General features: G+C 34.4%; 2 protein-coding genes across 4 annotated transcripts; one reads left to right on the plus strand and one right to left on the minus strand.

The window, feature by feature from the left end:
- Nucleotides 1–225: 225 nt before the first annotated feature.
- Nucleotides 226–5292, minus strand: LOC110672288 (sulfate transporter 3.1-like). Its single transcript, XM_021835016.2, has 12 exons — nt 4779–5292; nt 4451–4658; nt 4154–4325; nt 3892–3957; nt 2784–2897; nt 2392–2508; nt 2137–2263; nt 1462–1748; nt 1161–1351; nt 980–1065; nt 800–876; nt 226–699 (listed from the first exon to the last, which is right to left on the minus strand). The coding sequence occupies exons 1-12, from the start codon at nt 5113–5115 to the stop codon at nt 511–513; spliced, it is 1971 nt and encodes a 656-aa protein (XP_021690708.2). The 5' UTR covers nt 5116–5292; the 3' UTR covers nt 226–510.
- Nucleotides 5293–9435: 4143 nt separating this feature from the next.
- On the plus strand, nt 9436–15738 carry LOC110672213 (serine/threonine-protein kinase Nek2). 3 transcript variants are annotated; one of them, XM_058152731.1, is made up of 15 exons: nt 9436–9549; nt 9915–10063; nt 10260–10326; nt 10699–10764; nt 11020–11066; nt 11177–11222; nt 11317–11397; nt 11494–11536; nt 11662–11711; nt 11803–11884; nt 11989–12038; nt 12181–12254; nt 12922–12973; nt 13963–14427; nt 14922–15738. In XM_058152731.1, exons 2-15 carry the CDS (start codon nt 9978–9980, stop codon nt 15555–15557), a joined length of 1845 nt encoding a protein of 614 aa, XP_058008714.1. In that variant the 5' UTR covers nt 9436–9549; nt 9915–9977; the 3' UTR covers nt 15558–15738. The 3 variants fall into 3 exon arrangements, with proteins under 3 accessions (XP_058008714.1, XP_058008715.1, XP_021690627.2); XM_058152732.1 differs by lacking the exons at nt 9436–9549; nt 9915–10063 and adding an exon at nt 9561–9655 and having other exon boundaries at nt 10257–10326; XM_021834935.2 differs by lacking the exon at nt 9436–9549 and having other exon boundaries at nt 9693–10063.
- The last annotated feature ends 559 nt before the right edge of the window (nt 15739–16297 follow it).

The following is a 16297-nucleotide window of genomic DNA, read 5'->3' on the forward strand; positions in this document are numbered from 1 at the left end:
TTTATTAAATAAACTATAAAATATTATCAAAGATATTAATTTATTAATACGATCTATTTATTAAATAGGTAGTGTCTTGTGCAACTCAATAAACAAGGGGTCACAAGACTATTAACTTAAATTTGATATACTCATATTCATGTTAGAGTAATACCAGTGCGTTTAGATATAGTTAAATATCAGTTCAAATTGAAATTGATAGATTTTACACATGTAAAAACAAAATTAAGTAAATACTAGTAGAATCCGCTGGGATTTTCTCTTTAGAGCCCCAAAAGCTCTGCATTTGAAATTTCATGTATAAAGAAGTACATTTTACAGCTTATGCATAGTTGGGAAAAAATATACCAATTTCATCTAACAAGTATCCATCAGTTCGACTTGTGCTTCATTAATTTTCTGTTGATTTGATGATGCATTTACTAATTCCTAATTGATTCTGCATACTTCCTATATGTATATGTGAAGAAAAACTCTTGCTTCTGCCTATCAAATGATTGAAGCTGTAGCTTAGACATTGTTATATGCATCAGATTGATCGTGTTTCATAGAGTTTGGCTTGCATGTGTGAAGCATGAAGTTGCATGCTGTCACCGCTTCTCCTACTGTCAAAAAGATCCATTCATGGCCTATTTTCTCGATAAACTTGGACTTGTTCAGCTTCTTTATCACCTCGGATCCAGGGTTGGCTAATACAAGCTATATAGATGAGTGGGACAGTAAAAAACATGTTAGTATGTATAAAAGCAAATCTGATCAAAATAAAAACTTTAAAAATAATGAAAAATAAACGATCTACCTTGAGTCCTCTTCTGTCAGTAATTTTCTTAACTTCCTCAAACATACCGATTCCACTTGTGTCGATGTTACCAACAGCTGCCAAACAAGAACATACGGAGGATATAACACGGAGAGAATTTGCTTTTCTTTTGTTACTTAATGTTGAAGAAGAAAATCAAAAGGATTTCCATATACGCACCTCCCATGTCTAGTATTACATACTGCAGACTGGTTTCTAGTGAAGATTTTAACTTGTCTTCCTCTTCATCAATCCACCTTGAGATCCTGATGTATAGCCCTTGCGGTGACCTCACAGTCTCAAGAAATTTAATATATAAAGCTTTAGCAATATATATGTATATCAATATCTAGTTATATACCTCTCTCTTAGGTAGCTTGAATTGGCAAAGTAAATGGGAGCTTCAATTTCAAGAATGAGAACTCCAGGAACAGTACTTGCATTTGGGTATTGCTCAACATTTCTGTAGACTATCGAATTCGGAATGTTCCCAAGAATAAAAGTTCTTGGTCTTGCAACAAACAGAAGCACCCTTAGCAAAGAAATTGCTACCTGCGCATTTTCACAAATAGCTAGATTGTTATGTGTATAAATGTTCCGTTTCAGGGAAATTAAAAGAATTCCCATTTCAGGCAATCAAAGAAAACACATTATGTATATACCGCTATGACCAATCCCATCTCTACACTGCCAAAAACCACACCCACATAGGCGCTAATGCACACAATGAAGTCGAACTTGTCAACGTTCCATAGATGGATTGCTGCTTCATAGTCGATGAGGCCGAGCATGGCAGAGATGATAATAGAGGAGAGCACCACTAGTGGAGTGTAATGGAACAAAGGGGTTAGGAACAACAGTGTCACCATCACAGTCAATGCCATAACTATGTTTGATACTGCTGTCTTGCACCCAGCATTGAAGTTCACTGCCGATCGAGAAAATGGCCCTGGAATTTCATTTTTCAGTGACCAATTGAAGCTGCAGTTGGTACTTAAAAATTGCGCAAAAAATTGATGTTTGATAGTTGATACCGTCTCAATGCAATAATAATAATAATAAAATTTAGGCATATTTAGTTAAAATTAATAGACCTAATCTATCATACTTTCAAAATACAAGTATGTAAAATCCGTGTATTTAATATGTAGATCTCAACATTCTTTTGTCTTTAACTCATGATAGATCGAGTTTAAACAAAAAGAATTCATTAATTACTTTAAGTGTAGTCAAGAAAGTGAGTATATGACCAGTTAAATAAACAAAATTTTAACACTCTCTGAAAATTTAAAATTTATGAACTGGATTACCCGCCAAACTAGCTCTGAGTTTTATACCTGTTGTTAGGTGGCAAGAAGTGCAAGAGCCTACAATGTTCATTGTCCCAATAGCAATCATCTCTTTGTTACCATCTATATGGTAATTCTTAAACATGGCAAAACTTCTTCCCACTGCTATTCCTTCCTGTAATTCCATTAACACATTAATTAATTAATGAATCAAATTATTGGTGAAGGATCTAATAATTAAGAACAAAAATATCCTATGCATGCTAGTACACAGGAAAAAAAAAAAAAGAAGAGGGTGCTTACAGCTAGAGCTATGACGCCTGTGATGATTCCTGTTTTGATAGCTGTCGTTAGATGAGGAGACACAAAAACCAGATCACCGAAAGACGGTGGATTTAATCCTTTCTTCAAGTGCCCAATCTGTACAAAATTACACCATATCAGAGAAAAATTGATCCACCAATCAGGACTTGCCATTCAATCCCATTAAGATTGAGTACAGCAAGGGTGCAGGGGACATGATAAGGTCCTACCCAATTAAATTGTACTAATATAAATATAGATATATATTATTGTGAGGGGCCGATCAAGGAACAAATTATTCATTTATTTGGATTGCCTAAATTTTTTAAATTATCCCTTCCCTTGTCCTTGTCTTGCTGTTGTTCTAAGGAAAAATTGGTGGGAATGCTTACCACTTGAACTCCATGTCTCTCAGCATGGGTGAGATAAACAAGAAGGCTTCCCAAAACCACTGATGTCAAAGGTCCCATTGCTGATATCCAGAAGAACTTTGGTCGTCTCTTGCTCTGCATGCACTCAATTCATCAGTACGTGTTTTAATTTAGCTCATTAATTATACTGCAAACACCTTCTTATAAAAAAAAAAAAATTAAAAGAATCAAATGGCACTGGATTGAACCCATCACAAATCTGATCTTTAATTTCATTAGTTAATCTAAATAATTATAGCACACCCATAATTAATAATTACTACTATGAAGCTGTCAAGGAGGATATATACAAACCTAATTATGAAACAAAAAAAACCCATACTTCTATTCTTATTTAATTAAATTAATTAATGAAATAATGCGTTGAAATTTGAGGGCATGAAGGATATAGTTAGTAAATGAAGTAATCAAGCATCTTTGAATCTTTGGATCCATGAGATATATTAGGTTTTACGTGGAAAAGAAAGGAATATGGCAGAGGAATTTAAAAAAAAATGCAATTTTCTTATTTTATTGAAAAGGAAAAAAAAAAGAAAAAAAAAATGATTTTGTAAGAAAGAAAAGAGTAAAGAAGAAAAAAAAAAGCATTTTGAGCTTTTATCGTTTAATGCTAGAAATAGAATGAAAACAATGTTTTTTTTTAATAATTATTTTTTAGTATAATTTTATTTATTCAGTATAAACATAATAATAAAAATATAATAATTTTATCTCCTCACTTTTCATTCTATTAAAATATAAAAATGAAAGAAATACAATATTGATAAGAATTTGCCTTTCCATAGAATTTTTATAATTTTTTTTTTATAATTCTACCAATTTTTTTTTCCTACTTTTCCTTTCTACGCCCTTAGAAAATAAGAAAAGTGAGTACAACTACCGGTATATGATAAATCAATTCCTAATTTAGTTGGTGTGGCCCTACCTCTACCCTCAATCTCTCATTGGCATTATATATTCCGTGTTGTTATTTGTTACTTTCTAACACTTCTTTGACTGTGATCACTGAGTTGAGAATTATCATATGAGTTTGCATTTAAGGGGAAATAATAGGGTTCTAATTACTCACTAAGTATCTGGCGATGAGGAGAAAGAACAGAAAGCAACACCCAAGAACCGCACTTTCCCATCTCCACTGCAATAAGCAATAGGGTTACTCTTAGAGAAAGGAAGATTAAACACTTATGATTATTAAATTTAATCACTTTTATGATATGATAATATCATCATCATCATCATCATTTATCATTGAACAATTATATTGTTATATTATGAGAAAGAGACTCAATTAATGAGCGGATGATTGATGTAATTAATACAGGGAAGTGGACCTGATGCGTTTGAGTGAAAACAGAACGCATGACTGAGACGAGATCAGTGGCATGGGTGAAGTGATCGAGCCCCAATATCCCTTTTAGCTGTTGCAGGCAAACTACTGTTGCTGCTCCTGCCATAAAACCTACTATCGTTGCATGTGACAGAAAGTCCACGATAAATCCTAATCTGCACTTAAAACCATCATAATTAATTAACTAGCTAGCTATTTTTCACTATTACTGTGAGTTATGAAAGATGAAGATTCCCCAGCATATCATAATTTATTATTAAAAAAAAAAAATTCTACTTACCTTAACAAGCCCAGAGACGCTTGGAAAACTCCAGCGAAGAATGTTGCTGTGAAGGCTAGGTGAAGATAAAGCTTGGGGTTCTCATTAGCGTTAACCTCATTTCCTAACATGGAAGCTGTTAGGAGAGATGCAACAGCCACTGTCCCTACCGCCAAATCTCTTGAACTTCCCATCATTGCATAAACCAGTGGTGGAACAAAACTTGAATCTGCATTGAACATAAACAAAAATCCAGCGAATCACCTATTGAGAACCATTCATGAGATCTATATAGCTGTACTTCAGCTATAAAGTGTATGTGCTCTATTTTGTAATTTTTAGCACTTACAGAGGCCAAGAATTGGTGGCAAGTTGGCTAGCTTGGCGTAACTTATTCCCTGAGGGATAGCAAGACTAGCAATAGTGATCCCAGCAATAATATCAGCTCTCAAGAACTCGAAGGTGTAACGAGGAGCCCATTCAAGAATTGGCAAAAAATGCTGGAGGCCTAATAAGAATTTACGAGAAGGAGTCTGGTTCTTGAACTGCCTAAGTGGATCATCAGGAAAGAAAGTCTCTTTCAGATTATATTTCAGCGACTTAACAAAAGGCTGCGACGGAGGAATCGCCACTCGGTGAGCACGCTCTACGTTAGAGGACGGATAAACGTAGTCGGCGTTGCCCATGTGTGCAAAGTCAGTTACAAAATTTAGCTATATATATATTCAGCCTCTAAAAATCCAGGGACCAGCTAAAAAGCTGTAGTTGCAGTTAAGTGTATAGTAATGGAAATGTGGTTAAGGAGATTTTGCAGGTGGCAGTGGTGGTGCTGATGGAGAATTGAGAGGAAGAAAAAAGCAGAGGAGGTGGTGCAGTGACGAGACTGAGAGTGGCCATGGCTTTATATAGAGGGAGAGCCTCTTTAGTTTCAGTGCGTGGAGGGACCCACTTAATTAATGTGTATTAGATTAATGTAAGAGAGGGGATTAATTGATAATGATTTCCGATTAGCTACGCTCTCCCAACCCGTGTCATTTTCTTGTGTCTCATCTGATTTTTTCTGAACCACGCACTCCTCCGACTTGGCCTACTGCCACCGCGGCCTTCCGTTTTGACGTGCTGCACTCTCATTGCTGGGTGTTGAACACGTGCCTTTTTTTTTTTAGTTGGTGTTGTTACCAATTACCGTTAATCTGTGATTAGTGATTGAGTTATATTGTTAGGGATAATTAATAAATATGCCGAAAGCAGGATTGTTTGACCCAATTTTGATTTTCGACGTGTTATTGTCTTTAGCAAGTTCTATACTTGCACCTAGCTATATAAAGATTCATATTTCATGTTTCATGAAGGGGAAATCAGTGACCAAATGAAAATTATTTACACTCTTAAAATCAACTTTTAACATTTTTTTTTTTCACGTTTCTGAATCTTTATCATTATCTTGATTAATCAAAGCTTAATTAAGTGCAAACCAAAAACTCAAGACCAAATAAAATTAAAGATTATTCAAATCAATATACCACGTGTTAATTTCATTATTATTAATTTTTTTATTAATAATATATATATATATATATATATATATATATATATATATATTAAACTTGAAAGATTGATAAATCTTCTCTACCATATATTTATATTAAAAAATAATAATAAAAAAATATCATTTTTCATTGATCAGTTGCTAAAACGGAAAGGACACGTGTTAATATCACAGTGTTGATTGGGAGTCCACTTTACACTGGTCCGCGCCTCAACTGGGAAATTGCAATCTGCACGTCACCTTAAAGTTTCCTTTTTTTTTTTTTTTTTAATTTGTTTTTCTTAAAACAATTATTAAATTAGAGGAAAAACAATTCTTAGCAGTACAATACAAGCAATATCAATGGCATACCCCGTGACATGTATTTGTCTTCTTCACAGAATTATTAATTAACCAACAAAAATTGTTAATACTATCATAATATGACGTGGATAATGGTGACTGCACCCATGTTCCCCGTTCCATTGAAAATGAAATGATAATAAAAATAAATATTAAAAAAATCTAATAATTTTATGAACATACAAAAAAATAAAATTTATTTTCGAATTAAAAAAAATAAAATCCGTATTTTCAGCCTTAATTACAAAGCCAAACAAACATTTCTTTTTATCAGCCACTTTGTTGATTGCTCCATGCATACTCTCTATATTATTTAATGTCTTGAATTATTAGTTGAAATTGAAGTGTGAACATACATAATTAAATGTACAAAATATTATGCATAGTCCTTTGCACAAAGGAGATACTGAAAATCTTCTAATCGAATGTTATGTAAGGGAGGTATCTTCTCAATTAACCAAAAAAAAAATGTGTAGGTATTTTCTTTTTTCTTTCAAATTCAATGGTGGAGCATGGTTCTTTATCCACGGAGAAGGATAATGTTATTTATACCCCACTTTGCCATATTAGTATGTATAGAAGCTAAAGCAGTTGCAATAACACTTGTATAGCAAAAATGAAAAGATTTTGAGAGATGGAATCAGTATTGGATTATGAATTAGGATATGAATATATGGCTGGTTTATATCCATTGACTACAAATTAATAATCTCTTTTTAGCAATGTTAATGGTTGACTCAGCTAAAATTTCACGGTGAGTTATCAATGTTAAAAGACAGCTGAAAGCAAAAGGCCAATGGTGGCTACAGAGTATTTACCTGCAAATGACGTCTGCTTGGAACTCTAATAATACAAACCAATATTCCACCCGATCATATGTATGCTGTTCTTGTTGGATATTATCTACTGTTTTGAAGTTCCATTTGCTCTATAATTGAGTTAGCAGTACCTGTGGAACATGGCCCCCATTAACAACATATATATATGTGGGCAACACTGTTATTTGCATCATGATAATTTGGTTTATTGGACCATATATAACACATTATTAGTTGAAACCTGTGTCTTGTTCTAGCCAGGTTTATAGAAGGAAAAGAAAGAAAGATGCAAGAAACGAGGTCCACAAGAGGTATGGTCACTAAGCCAAAATGAAATGAGAATAGGCAAAAAGAGAGATAGGAGGACATGAAAGAGATGGGATTGGCACAGAGACCACGTATTTGTCATATATATGGGGTGGGTGGAGGGAGTGGGAATATCTATTCTAAGGGAAATTCTTATTTAGACCTTATTTATCATACACAATCACATGAGATTAATAAATAAGATTAATTTACACTTATCCGACTCTAGTTTGATGTAATGAAAAATGCTTTTCTTTTTCGACGTTACATGTATGTACTTGCCATCCTAGTTCCTCTTCTCTTATCTGCTGGAAAGATGCTTAATCTCTTGGGCTTTATTTAATGGGAAACTTTTCCAAGTCCTGCTTTAAGCTTCAGGCCACTATATCTTTAGCTATTTCTTTATGGTTTCAACTTCCCAAGTATCGGATGTCCGGTTGACCCACAATATGTGATCAGAGATCATCAGTGAAGGGAAAGCTAATAAGCTGGTAATGTGGGTTGCATTTGCATAAATACGAACACTTGGTGGTCCAAAACATGAAAACTATGCTAGTGGATCTTCATTAAAGAGGGCATCTATCTATTCCACTCTCATACTCCATTTCGCACTTCAGCAGCAACATACACCTATTGAATCACTTTTGACCCTACCTCAATTTTTTTATGAGCTTCACTCCTCATATGCCATTGTTGACAGGTGCATGCCAATGGTCCCAATTCCATCTGTGTCTATTTCAACTGTAGAGACAAGTTGGCTTTTCATTGATTTTTCGTATATGTGATGCGTCTATAAACAATCTTTTCCCCTTTTCATTTTTATAAAAATTTTTGTTTCTTGATTTGAACCTTTGGACATCCTATTAATATTAATTGGTTAACACAAAAGAACAACCCAACTGGAATTTGGGCAGAGAAGGAGGTTGTGCCTCAGAAAGGAGGAGACTTCTTTTGAGAGAACTCTCTCTCAATAATAGCTAGAGAGGTAGAGAGTCCTTGAATTGCTGTTTCTTGATTTAAACCATTGGTTATCTATTAATATTAATTAGTTAACACAAAAGAACAAATCAAATAGAATTTGGAATGTTTTTCTTTCTTTCTTTAACAAATCAAATAGAATTTGGAATGTTTTTCTTTCTTTCTTTTTCTTTCCCTGAAGCAACCTGTGAAATTTAACATACAAAAATATGCCATTTTGTCCCTCAAGTAGCCATGACTTGGGAAAAAGAAAGTTATGGTTCTAGTTTGTTGATTAGAATATCAATTTCCTGGAAAAAAAATTGCAGAAATTTTAAGAGACAGGAGAGAATCAATGCCATATATGCACTGACTCTGTCCAAAATGAAATGGAGAGGAAGAAGTAAATGGCCTCGTCAGAAATCCTGAGGTAATGTGTGCCTGTCCAAGGTGAAGAGTGTCCTGCATGAATGGTATTCTACTCCAGTCAATTTCCTTTTTCCTCTTCAACTTTATTAGAAATGTCTTATTCAAGCAAACCCACTTGTGGAAACCAAACCAAGTTTGAACGACGTACAAGAAATCTTTGAGAAAAGAAAAAGAACAAATATAAGATATATATTTAAGAATTAAGACTCCAATGTGGTGAAAAATCCATGAATAGAAAAGGCCGAAGCCGATGAATAGATTAACGGTTGGGTTCGGAGATGGATAGAGCATTTCTCATAGGTAGCGAATCCCTTTTTCGCCATTCGCAGAGCTCTATGAATTGAAATGGCCCAAGCCCAATTTAAACGCCCACAACAAAGGCTCAAGAGTCAAGATCACTCTTCAGTAATGGGCCACAGAAGTTTCGGCCCGGCTTGAGAAGGTTTTTCGCGCAACATAAAGCGACGTCGTTCTTGGCAACGTGTTGCATGAGGTCCAACCTCCGGTGCGGTGCCTTCGGCGTCAGTCGCTTTCAAGGAAGGAATAAAAAGAATAAATAAATAAATAAATATGAACAATGACAGAATCCTCTCTTTTCAAATTTTAAATTCTTATCTCGTGCTTATGCGTTATTTTCAACTCTTTTGGCGCTAGAGTGTATCTGTAGCCAATGATTATAATATTTCTATTTTAATTAGGTAAAGTTGTCTTCTCTGTGCGTTAGTATTCATACCCTTCACAATTTCAAATTTCAGTATGTTACATGTTACCATTTTCTCTGCCTTTCTTTAAGCCGTCGGCTGCGCTAAAAATCTACTTGCATTTTAGATATTTGCTGCTCTCCTTTTTTCCTACGATTTTCTCAGAAAATACTCCCTTATCTTTTGCATGTAATTTATTTTTGAGTTAGGTTCCTTGTCTTTTCGCTTTACCTTATTGTTTGTCTTTTTATAATTATTTGTTTCATTGGGTTCCATTCAGTTTCTTCTATAGTTCTACTGTTTGCTTTTGAATTCTTGATGCTGTTGATAGGTTTTTTTTGTTCGAGTTCCTCGTTTTGTTAATGGTTGTTGGTGCTTGGCAGGCGACGAGTTTAAAATTCTTTTGAAGGTTTAGAGGAAGGTGGAGAGGGTTCATAGAACTCACAATGGAGCAATATGAAATTCTAGAGCAGATAGGCAAAGGTTCCTTTGGTTCGGCTCTTCTTGTGAGGCATAGACATGAAAAGAAGAAGTGAGCTTGCTTTCAGCATTCATATATATCTGCCTGCATGTGTGAAATTTCCATGTTTGTGTTTCAGGAATTGGATTTGTATCTTTCTAGTTTCTTGCAGTGTTTGTTTTAGGTTATGCTTAGAGAGATGAATGATTGGTTTTTAATCATCATCATCATTATACACTATTTTTATATATTTTTGTTCTCCTTCTAGGTATGTCATGAAAAAGACCCGTTTGGCTCGTCAGACTGAGAGAGCTCGCAGGTCTGCCCACCAGGAGGTCAGTGTATTGAGCTTTATCTTCATTTAGAGAACAGTTGACACTGGATTATTGTCCTTTCGCAAGAAATATAAAGGTGGAGAACTGGAGACATTGTTGGAAATGAAAGTGATGCTTAACACTATTTAGTAGATCAACTTTGTTTGTTTCGCTACAAACAATGATTTGCATGATGGTTGGACCTTGCTATGGTTCTTTACTGTTGTTTTATAATTTGAGAATTGTTGATATAATGTTTTCCAAAAAAAATTCCCTCCTCCCTCTTTTCCCCCATATCTAGTGGTTCATAATTTTGATTTATAAAGACATTATGTATTAATTACTAAATTTTTGTCTTTAAAATTTAAGATACCATTTGATTCTTTACTGCAGATGGAACTTATTTCAAAAGTAAGAAATCCATTCATTGTGGAGTACAAGGATTCTTGGGTAGAAAAGGTGGGCATGTATACTCCTGTGAAGCTGTGTTGTTTGGATCATCTTTATTGACTAATGGGTTTTCTCTTTATAGTCGTCTCATATTCTGTGGTATTTGCTGATAGTTTAATACTTGTTCAGCATTTGCATGGACTTTGTTAATCCAATATGATGTTTATTTGTTTATCTGATCCTCTTTTCCTTCTGTTAATGAATTTGTATGCCCTATTGTTGTTGTACAATTGACAATTGCTTATTGGCTGTATTCATTTTCAGGGATGCTATGTGTGCATTATCATAGGGTACTGTGAAGGTGGAGACATGTAAGTTTTAATTCTTAGTCATCTCTTGTGAAATGTTTGAGCCTCTGCTGGTCCATGACTTGTTTTGTGCTGTCTTATTGACCTTCAAAATTTTCCACATTTTTTTTCAGAGCAGAAGCTATAAAAAAGGCTAATGGTGTTCATTTTCCTGAGGAGGTAGTTACTTTTGCAGACACTTTTTGAGCTTCAACTAATTAGTAGTTCTATTTTTCTGTTTTTGTTTTGCCCTTGACTCTAAAATTTTGGGCAGAAACTTTGCAAGTGGCTTGTTCAACTACTAATGGCACTAGATTACTTGCATGCCAAACACATACTTCATCGTGATGTTAAAGTAAGTGATACTTTTTTTCAGGTAATTGAATATATTAGGTAATATTTCACCCGAATTAAGTTATATTTCACTGATTGTTCTACCAAATTGCTTCAGTGTTCAAATATATTTTTGACAAGAGAACAAGACACGCGCCTAGGTAACTAGACCTTCTATTATCAATGTTATTGCTGATTGGCTAAATTTTTTTATACAGAAACCAATTCTTTGGTTTCTAGTGTTTGCTATCTTACTTAACTGCTCTTATATTGATGTTGGTTGCAGGTGATTTTGGTCTTGCTAAAATGTTGACTTCTGATGACTTTGCTTCTTCTGTGCGTAATCTGCCTGCTAATATTGGCTTTATATCTGATTTTCATCACCTGCTTGAATTAATTATCATGGCATTTATGCTCTCAATATTAGGTTGTGGGAACCCCCAGTTACATGTGCCCTGAGCTTCTTGCTGATATACCTTATGGTTCCAAGTCAGATATTTGGTCTTTGGGTAACCTACTTTGATCTTTGAAATATGAAGGCTATCTAAGCTTGATAGAAGTGATCTGTTCTCTTTTTTTTTTTGGTCTATATCTAATGCCACATTGTTTTCAGGATGCTGCATGTATGAAATGGCTGCTTACAAACCAGCATTTAAAGCTTTTGTGAGTCACTGATATTCTGTTTATGGAAACATTATAGTGTTGCTTATTAAACATACCATTTTTTCCTCCTAGAGTTTTCTTACCTTTATCATGCGCAGATCATGATAGATTTACTTTCTTGTCTGTCTTCTTCTCTGAGCAGGACATGCAAGCACTAATCAACAAAATAAATAAGTCTATAGTGGCTCCTCTTCCTACTGTGTACTCTGGAGCACTGTGAGTCTATTTCACTTTGCTTGCAATAAAATAAATCAAATGAGCAAAAATTCTAAAATTTTTATTTCACTAATAAATTAACTATAACCTCTCTTTCAACTAATTGGTCATACTTGTAGAAAAATAGGAAGTTTTAAAACAACATTCGCTGCTCTTATTTTTTATCTTATGATCCTCATGAGTCATCCCATGATTGGAAAGGTAGAAAATGAAGAAGGAAATAGGTGAGAAAAGAGCATCACTTTATTTCTACCTTTTCTTTGGAAAAGAAGAAAAAGTAGAGGGAAGAAAAAAAAAGAGAGTGGAAAGTAAGCCATGATGCCTGCAATTCATTTAATCTCCAATTTAGGAGGGAAGTTAGAGAATATTTTATTAAAGTATAATTTTAATCTTGCAAAATTTGTTTTAATCTTGTAAAATTTCTTTCTTTTTGAAAAAGCAAAGAGTAAAATAATAATTTTACTATTCATAATACAACTTCCCTCCATTTTTTTCCTCTTCCAAATTCAAACGTGATCAAGGAAAACAATTCTCTTCTTTATTATGTTACTATTATCTTTTCCTTCTGTTATATTCTTTACTCCCTTATTCTATTCCCAAACATACTGGTAGTAGTCGTAGGGTTAAATGGTTTTGTTGATATGTTTTCTTTTTCTTTTATTTTCAGCCGAGGGCTTATTAAAAGCATGCTGCGGAAGAATCCAGAATTTAGACCAAGTGTATGATTTCTTCTTCCTGCATTTTTGAATAACAATAATAATTATTATTATTATTACTATTGACCATGTGGGTGGACACCTATTGTAAAGGATGGTTCCCAAAATTGTTAGTTCACCTTATCATCTTTTGTTAAACTTTTTTTTAGCAGCCAGATATTATCAGTGATTAATAAATTTAGAAGCGGCTGTCAACATAGCTTGCCTCATTCTTTCTTTAGACTTGTGCTTGTCTCTCCGATTAGATAAAAAGATTGGTAGATGAAACTAGTACTAATTCTAGGTTGCTGATCATGCCATTTAATTCACTTTGTGCTGCCTCTGAATGGAGGTCTTCTAAAATCCGTAAAATTGTCAACTTTGTAATTAGAAGGCATTTTATTCCATGGATTTGAGCAATCTTTATTGTTTGGTATTCAGATAAAATATATGGAATTTATTCAATTCAAGGGCATTTGCAAAATAAAAAAAAAAAAGTGTTTATTGAATGCATCTCCTTGATTGATTTTACAAAGTCCACATTGTCCAAAGGCCTAATTTTGAGGGATTTCACAGGATGATGGATTATGAAAAAATCCATGGTTCTTGTCCTATTTTTGCTCAATCAAATGATGGATTTTGCCAAAATCCATGGATTCTTTATAACCCACAATAAAGTCCCTTAAACCAAGCGTATTCTTAATCATTCTGTAGAATCTTTCAGACAGTGTCTGGTACAGTGAATGTTTCTGGCTGCAAATTCTTTTCTGATTAAGGTCTTGGGCATAGGTGTTATATGACTTGAGCAAGAACTTTTAATGACATTAAGCCTAGAGGTTGTGGATAACGGGGTTGGCTAAAAGATTGTACAATCCAAAGTAATATCTATATTAGACCAGACAACTGGCTTATGTGAAGTGTGGGTTGAAATTGTAGAACTTTGTACTGTATCAGCTTGTAGAGAGTACAGTAGAAATGGATGTTTGCCTAAAATATTAACTATTTTGTGCCAGGCTGCAGAGTTGCTCAGTCATCCACATCTTCAACCTCATGTTCTCAAGATTCAACTAAAGTTGAATGGCCCCAGGCGGAATACTTTCCCTGTCCATTGGTCTGAATCCAACTTTATAAAGAAAACTAGATTCACAGAGCCAGAAGCTGTCTCCATTTTTACTGACAGAGAGAAAAGGCGATCATTTAGCAATGACCGGACATTGAATCCTAGTATATCTGAAACTGAGCAAGACTCCCCAGATTCTTCACATACAGCTGAACAATTTGCAAGTTACTTGAACCAACAGTTCAAAGAAATATCTGTTAATGTTGTCCATGAAGAGATTGATATTAACAATGAAGTTGCTGCTAAATTTTCAATGGCTGCCAAAACTCCAAGAATGACATCTGCTAAAGTTTCTGCTACTCCAAAGAGACAAACAATACCGTCAAAGATACCCCATACTGGTTTCAAACGTGATTCGGTATGTCTAAAGAAGTACAGAAATCAAGGTTTTTTTTTTTTTTTTTTTTTTTGGTTGTGTGTGGACATCCCCCATAGTTTTTCTGCTGCTTTTATTAGCTTCTGAAATTAGCTGATATAGATTATTTGAGCATGAGACCCTATTTTTGGTTGGTTAGTTTGTGAATGTCTAAAAATGCTGAAGTTGTCCATTTTAGTGGGCATCCAGATTACTAATATGTGCTCATAATCCATTCTTATACCCTGTATAGCTTTATTATTAAGGTTGGCTAGTAACATACTTTTGAGTCTTATGGTTTTGGGATTTGGGGTATTGGCGGTGCTGGTTCTCTTCTATTATAGTCTAGTCAGTCTGTTGCTTTAGCTGTCATCCTTGGTAATCCCTGCCCCAGTTTTGTGTATCATAGCAAAACTTAGTTGATCCCGTAACTTCTGACAACTTTTCAAGTGGTATTATTGGGATTTACTAACTTAATGGCATGCTCATATTTGCAGCTTCCAGTGTCATGTACTCCAGCAAGCAAATCTTCTCAACCTACACGCAGAGCATCTCTTCCATTCCCAACAAGAGCTTCAAGCTTAGCTACCCCTTATAGGGCTAACATCCGCCCTCTTCCTAGTGTGGATTCTCCTGATGTTTCTGTCAATGCTCCAAGAATTGACAAGATTGCTGAATTCCCATTGGCTTCTTCTGACGATCCTTTCATTCCTATCCGTGGAACGTCATCGACTTCAGCACAATCCTCTTCTTCATCTCCAGACATTGGAGACCGCTCAATCACAAAAGACAAGTGCACTGTCCAGGTTTTGGACAGAGCTGTTACCAAGATTCATTTAACTGATAGCAGCCATGAAGTTGAAAAAACTGGCAGTGAATGGTCAGAGCATAATCCAACAACTGCTGTTTCAAGCCGTTCCTCTCCAGAGTCACAACAGCGCAGGTTCGACACCTCGTCATACCAACAGCGTGCAGAAGCATTAGAAGGGTTGCTTGAGTTTAGTGCACGGCTCTTGCAACAGAAACGGTTCGAAGAACTTGCGGTGCTGTTGAAGCCGTTTGGACCAGAGAAGGTTTCTCCTCGAGAAACTGCCATTTGGTTGGCAAAGAGCTTCAAGGAGACTGCAGTCTAGAGTACCTGAGTATCGCATGGTTATTGCTGCTTGTCCATATTGACATGTAACTTGAGAAAATTAGGGCATGTCTTCACACTCGAAGGCACTTAGAGATGGTTTTATGGAGCGGGATTGATCTCCATTCTGTGAGGCTGTGTTTGAACTTTAAGTTAATGAAATGGAAATTTTCTAGCAGCCATCTAAGTATGTTTCAGCTAAAACCTAAAAGGATCACCGAAGTTGCCCCTTTTATTTTATTTTTAAATTTTACCAAATTCAACTCCATTAATAATTATTGTCTATGTCAACGGCTCAATAATATTATTTTTTAAATAATATTAAATTTTTTTCATTGATAAAGAAGATATCCGTTAAAATTATTTTACCTTTTAATGTATCAATTCGATATGAATAAAATTAATCATCGTATATTAGATTGGAAATATATATAAAATATTTAAAAAAATAATAATTATTATTACCTATGTAGCAAATGAGTATATATATAGATATAAAAAAAAAATTTAATTAATATTTTTTTAATTCCTTTGAAATGCTTATAAATATAAAAGGTAAAATTTTGTGATTATTTTATTTGCCCTAGTTAATGCAAATATTAAATAGTATTTATATTAATAATGAATTTACAGTTTGAGCTACTAATTAGCGATATGGGCTGAGCTTTAACATGCGGCAAATTGGTTTAATTCTACCATAAATTTTAAAATTCAATCCATTTGAATTGAATTTTAATTAAA

The sequence above is a fragment of the Hevea brasiliensis genome, chromosome 9 (genome assembly GCF_030052815.1).
Source record: "Hevea brasiliensis isolate MT/VB/25A 57/8 chromosome 9, ASM3005281v1, whole genome shotgun sequence".
Taxonomy (NCBI): Eukaryota; Viridiplantae; Streptophyta; class Magnoliopsida; order Malpighiales; family Euphorbiaceae; genus Hevea; species Hevea brasiliensis.

Bases quoted from the DNA above. Each gene is read 5' to 3' on its own strand.
- LOC110672288 (XM_021835016.2), bottom strand. From the start codon at position 5,115: ATGGGCAACGCCGACTACGTTTATCCGTCCTCTAACGTAGAGCGTGCT. The intron at 1,352-1,461 runs GTATATACATAA...GAAAATGCGCAG, and splicing joins AGATGGGATTGGTCATAGCG to GTAGCAATTTCTTTGCTAAG. The intron at 700-799 runs GTAGATCGTTTA...TCATCTATATAG, and splicing joins CTGACAGAAGAGGACTCAAG to CTTGTATTAGCCAACCCTGG.
- LOC110672213 (XM_058152731.1), top strand. From the start codon at position 9,978: ATGGAGCAATATGAAATTCTAGAGCAGATAGGCAAAGGTTCCTTTGGT. The intron at 10,327-10,698 runs GTCAGTGTATTG...TCTTTACTGCAG, and splicing joins GCAGGTCTGCCCACCAGGAG to ATGGAACTTATTTCAAAAGT. The intron at 11,398-11,493 runs GTAAGTGATACT...AAATTGCTTCAG, and splicing joins TACTTCATCGTGATGTTAAA to TGTTCAAATATATTTTTGAC.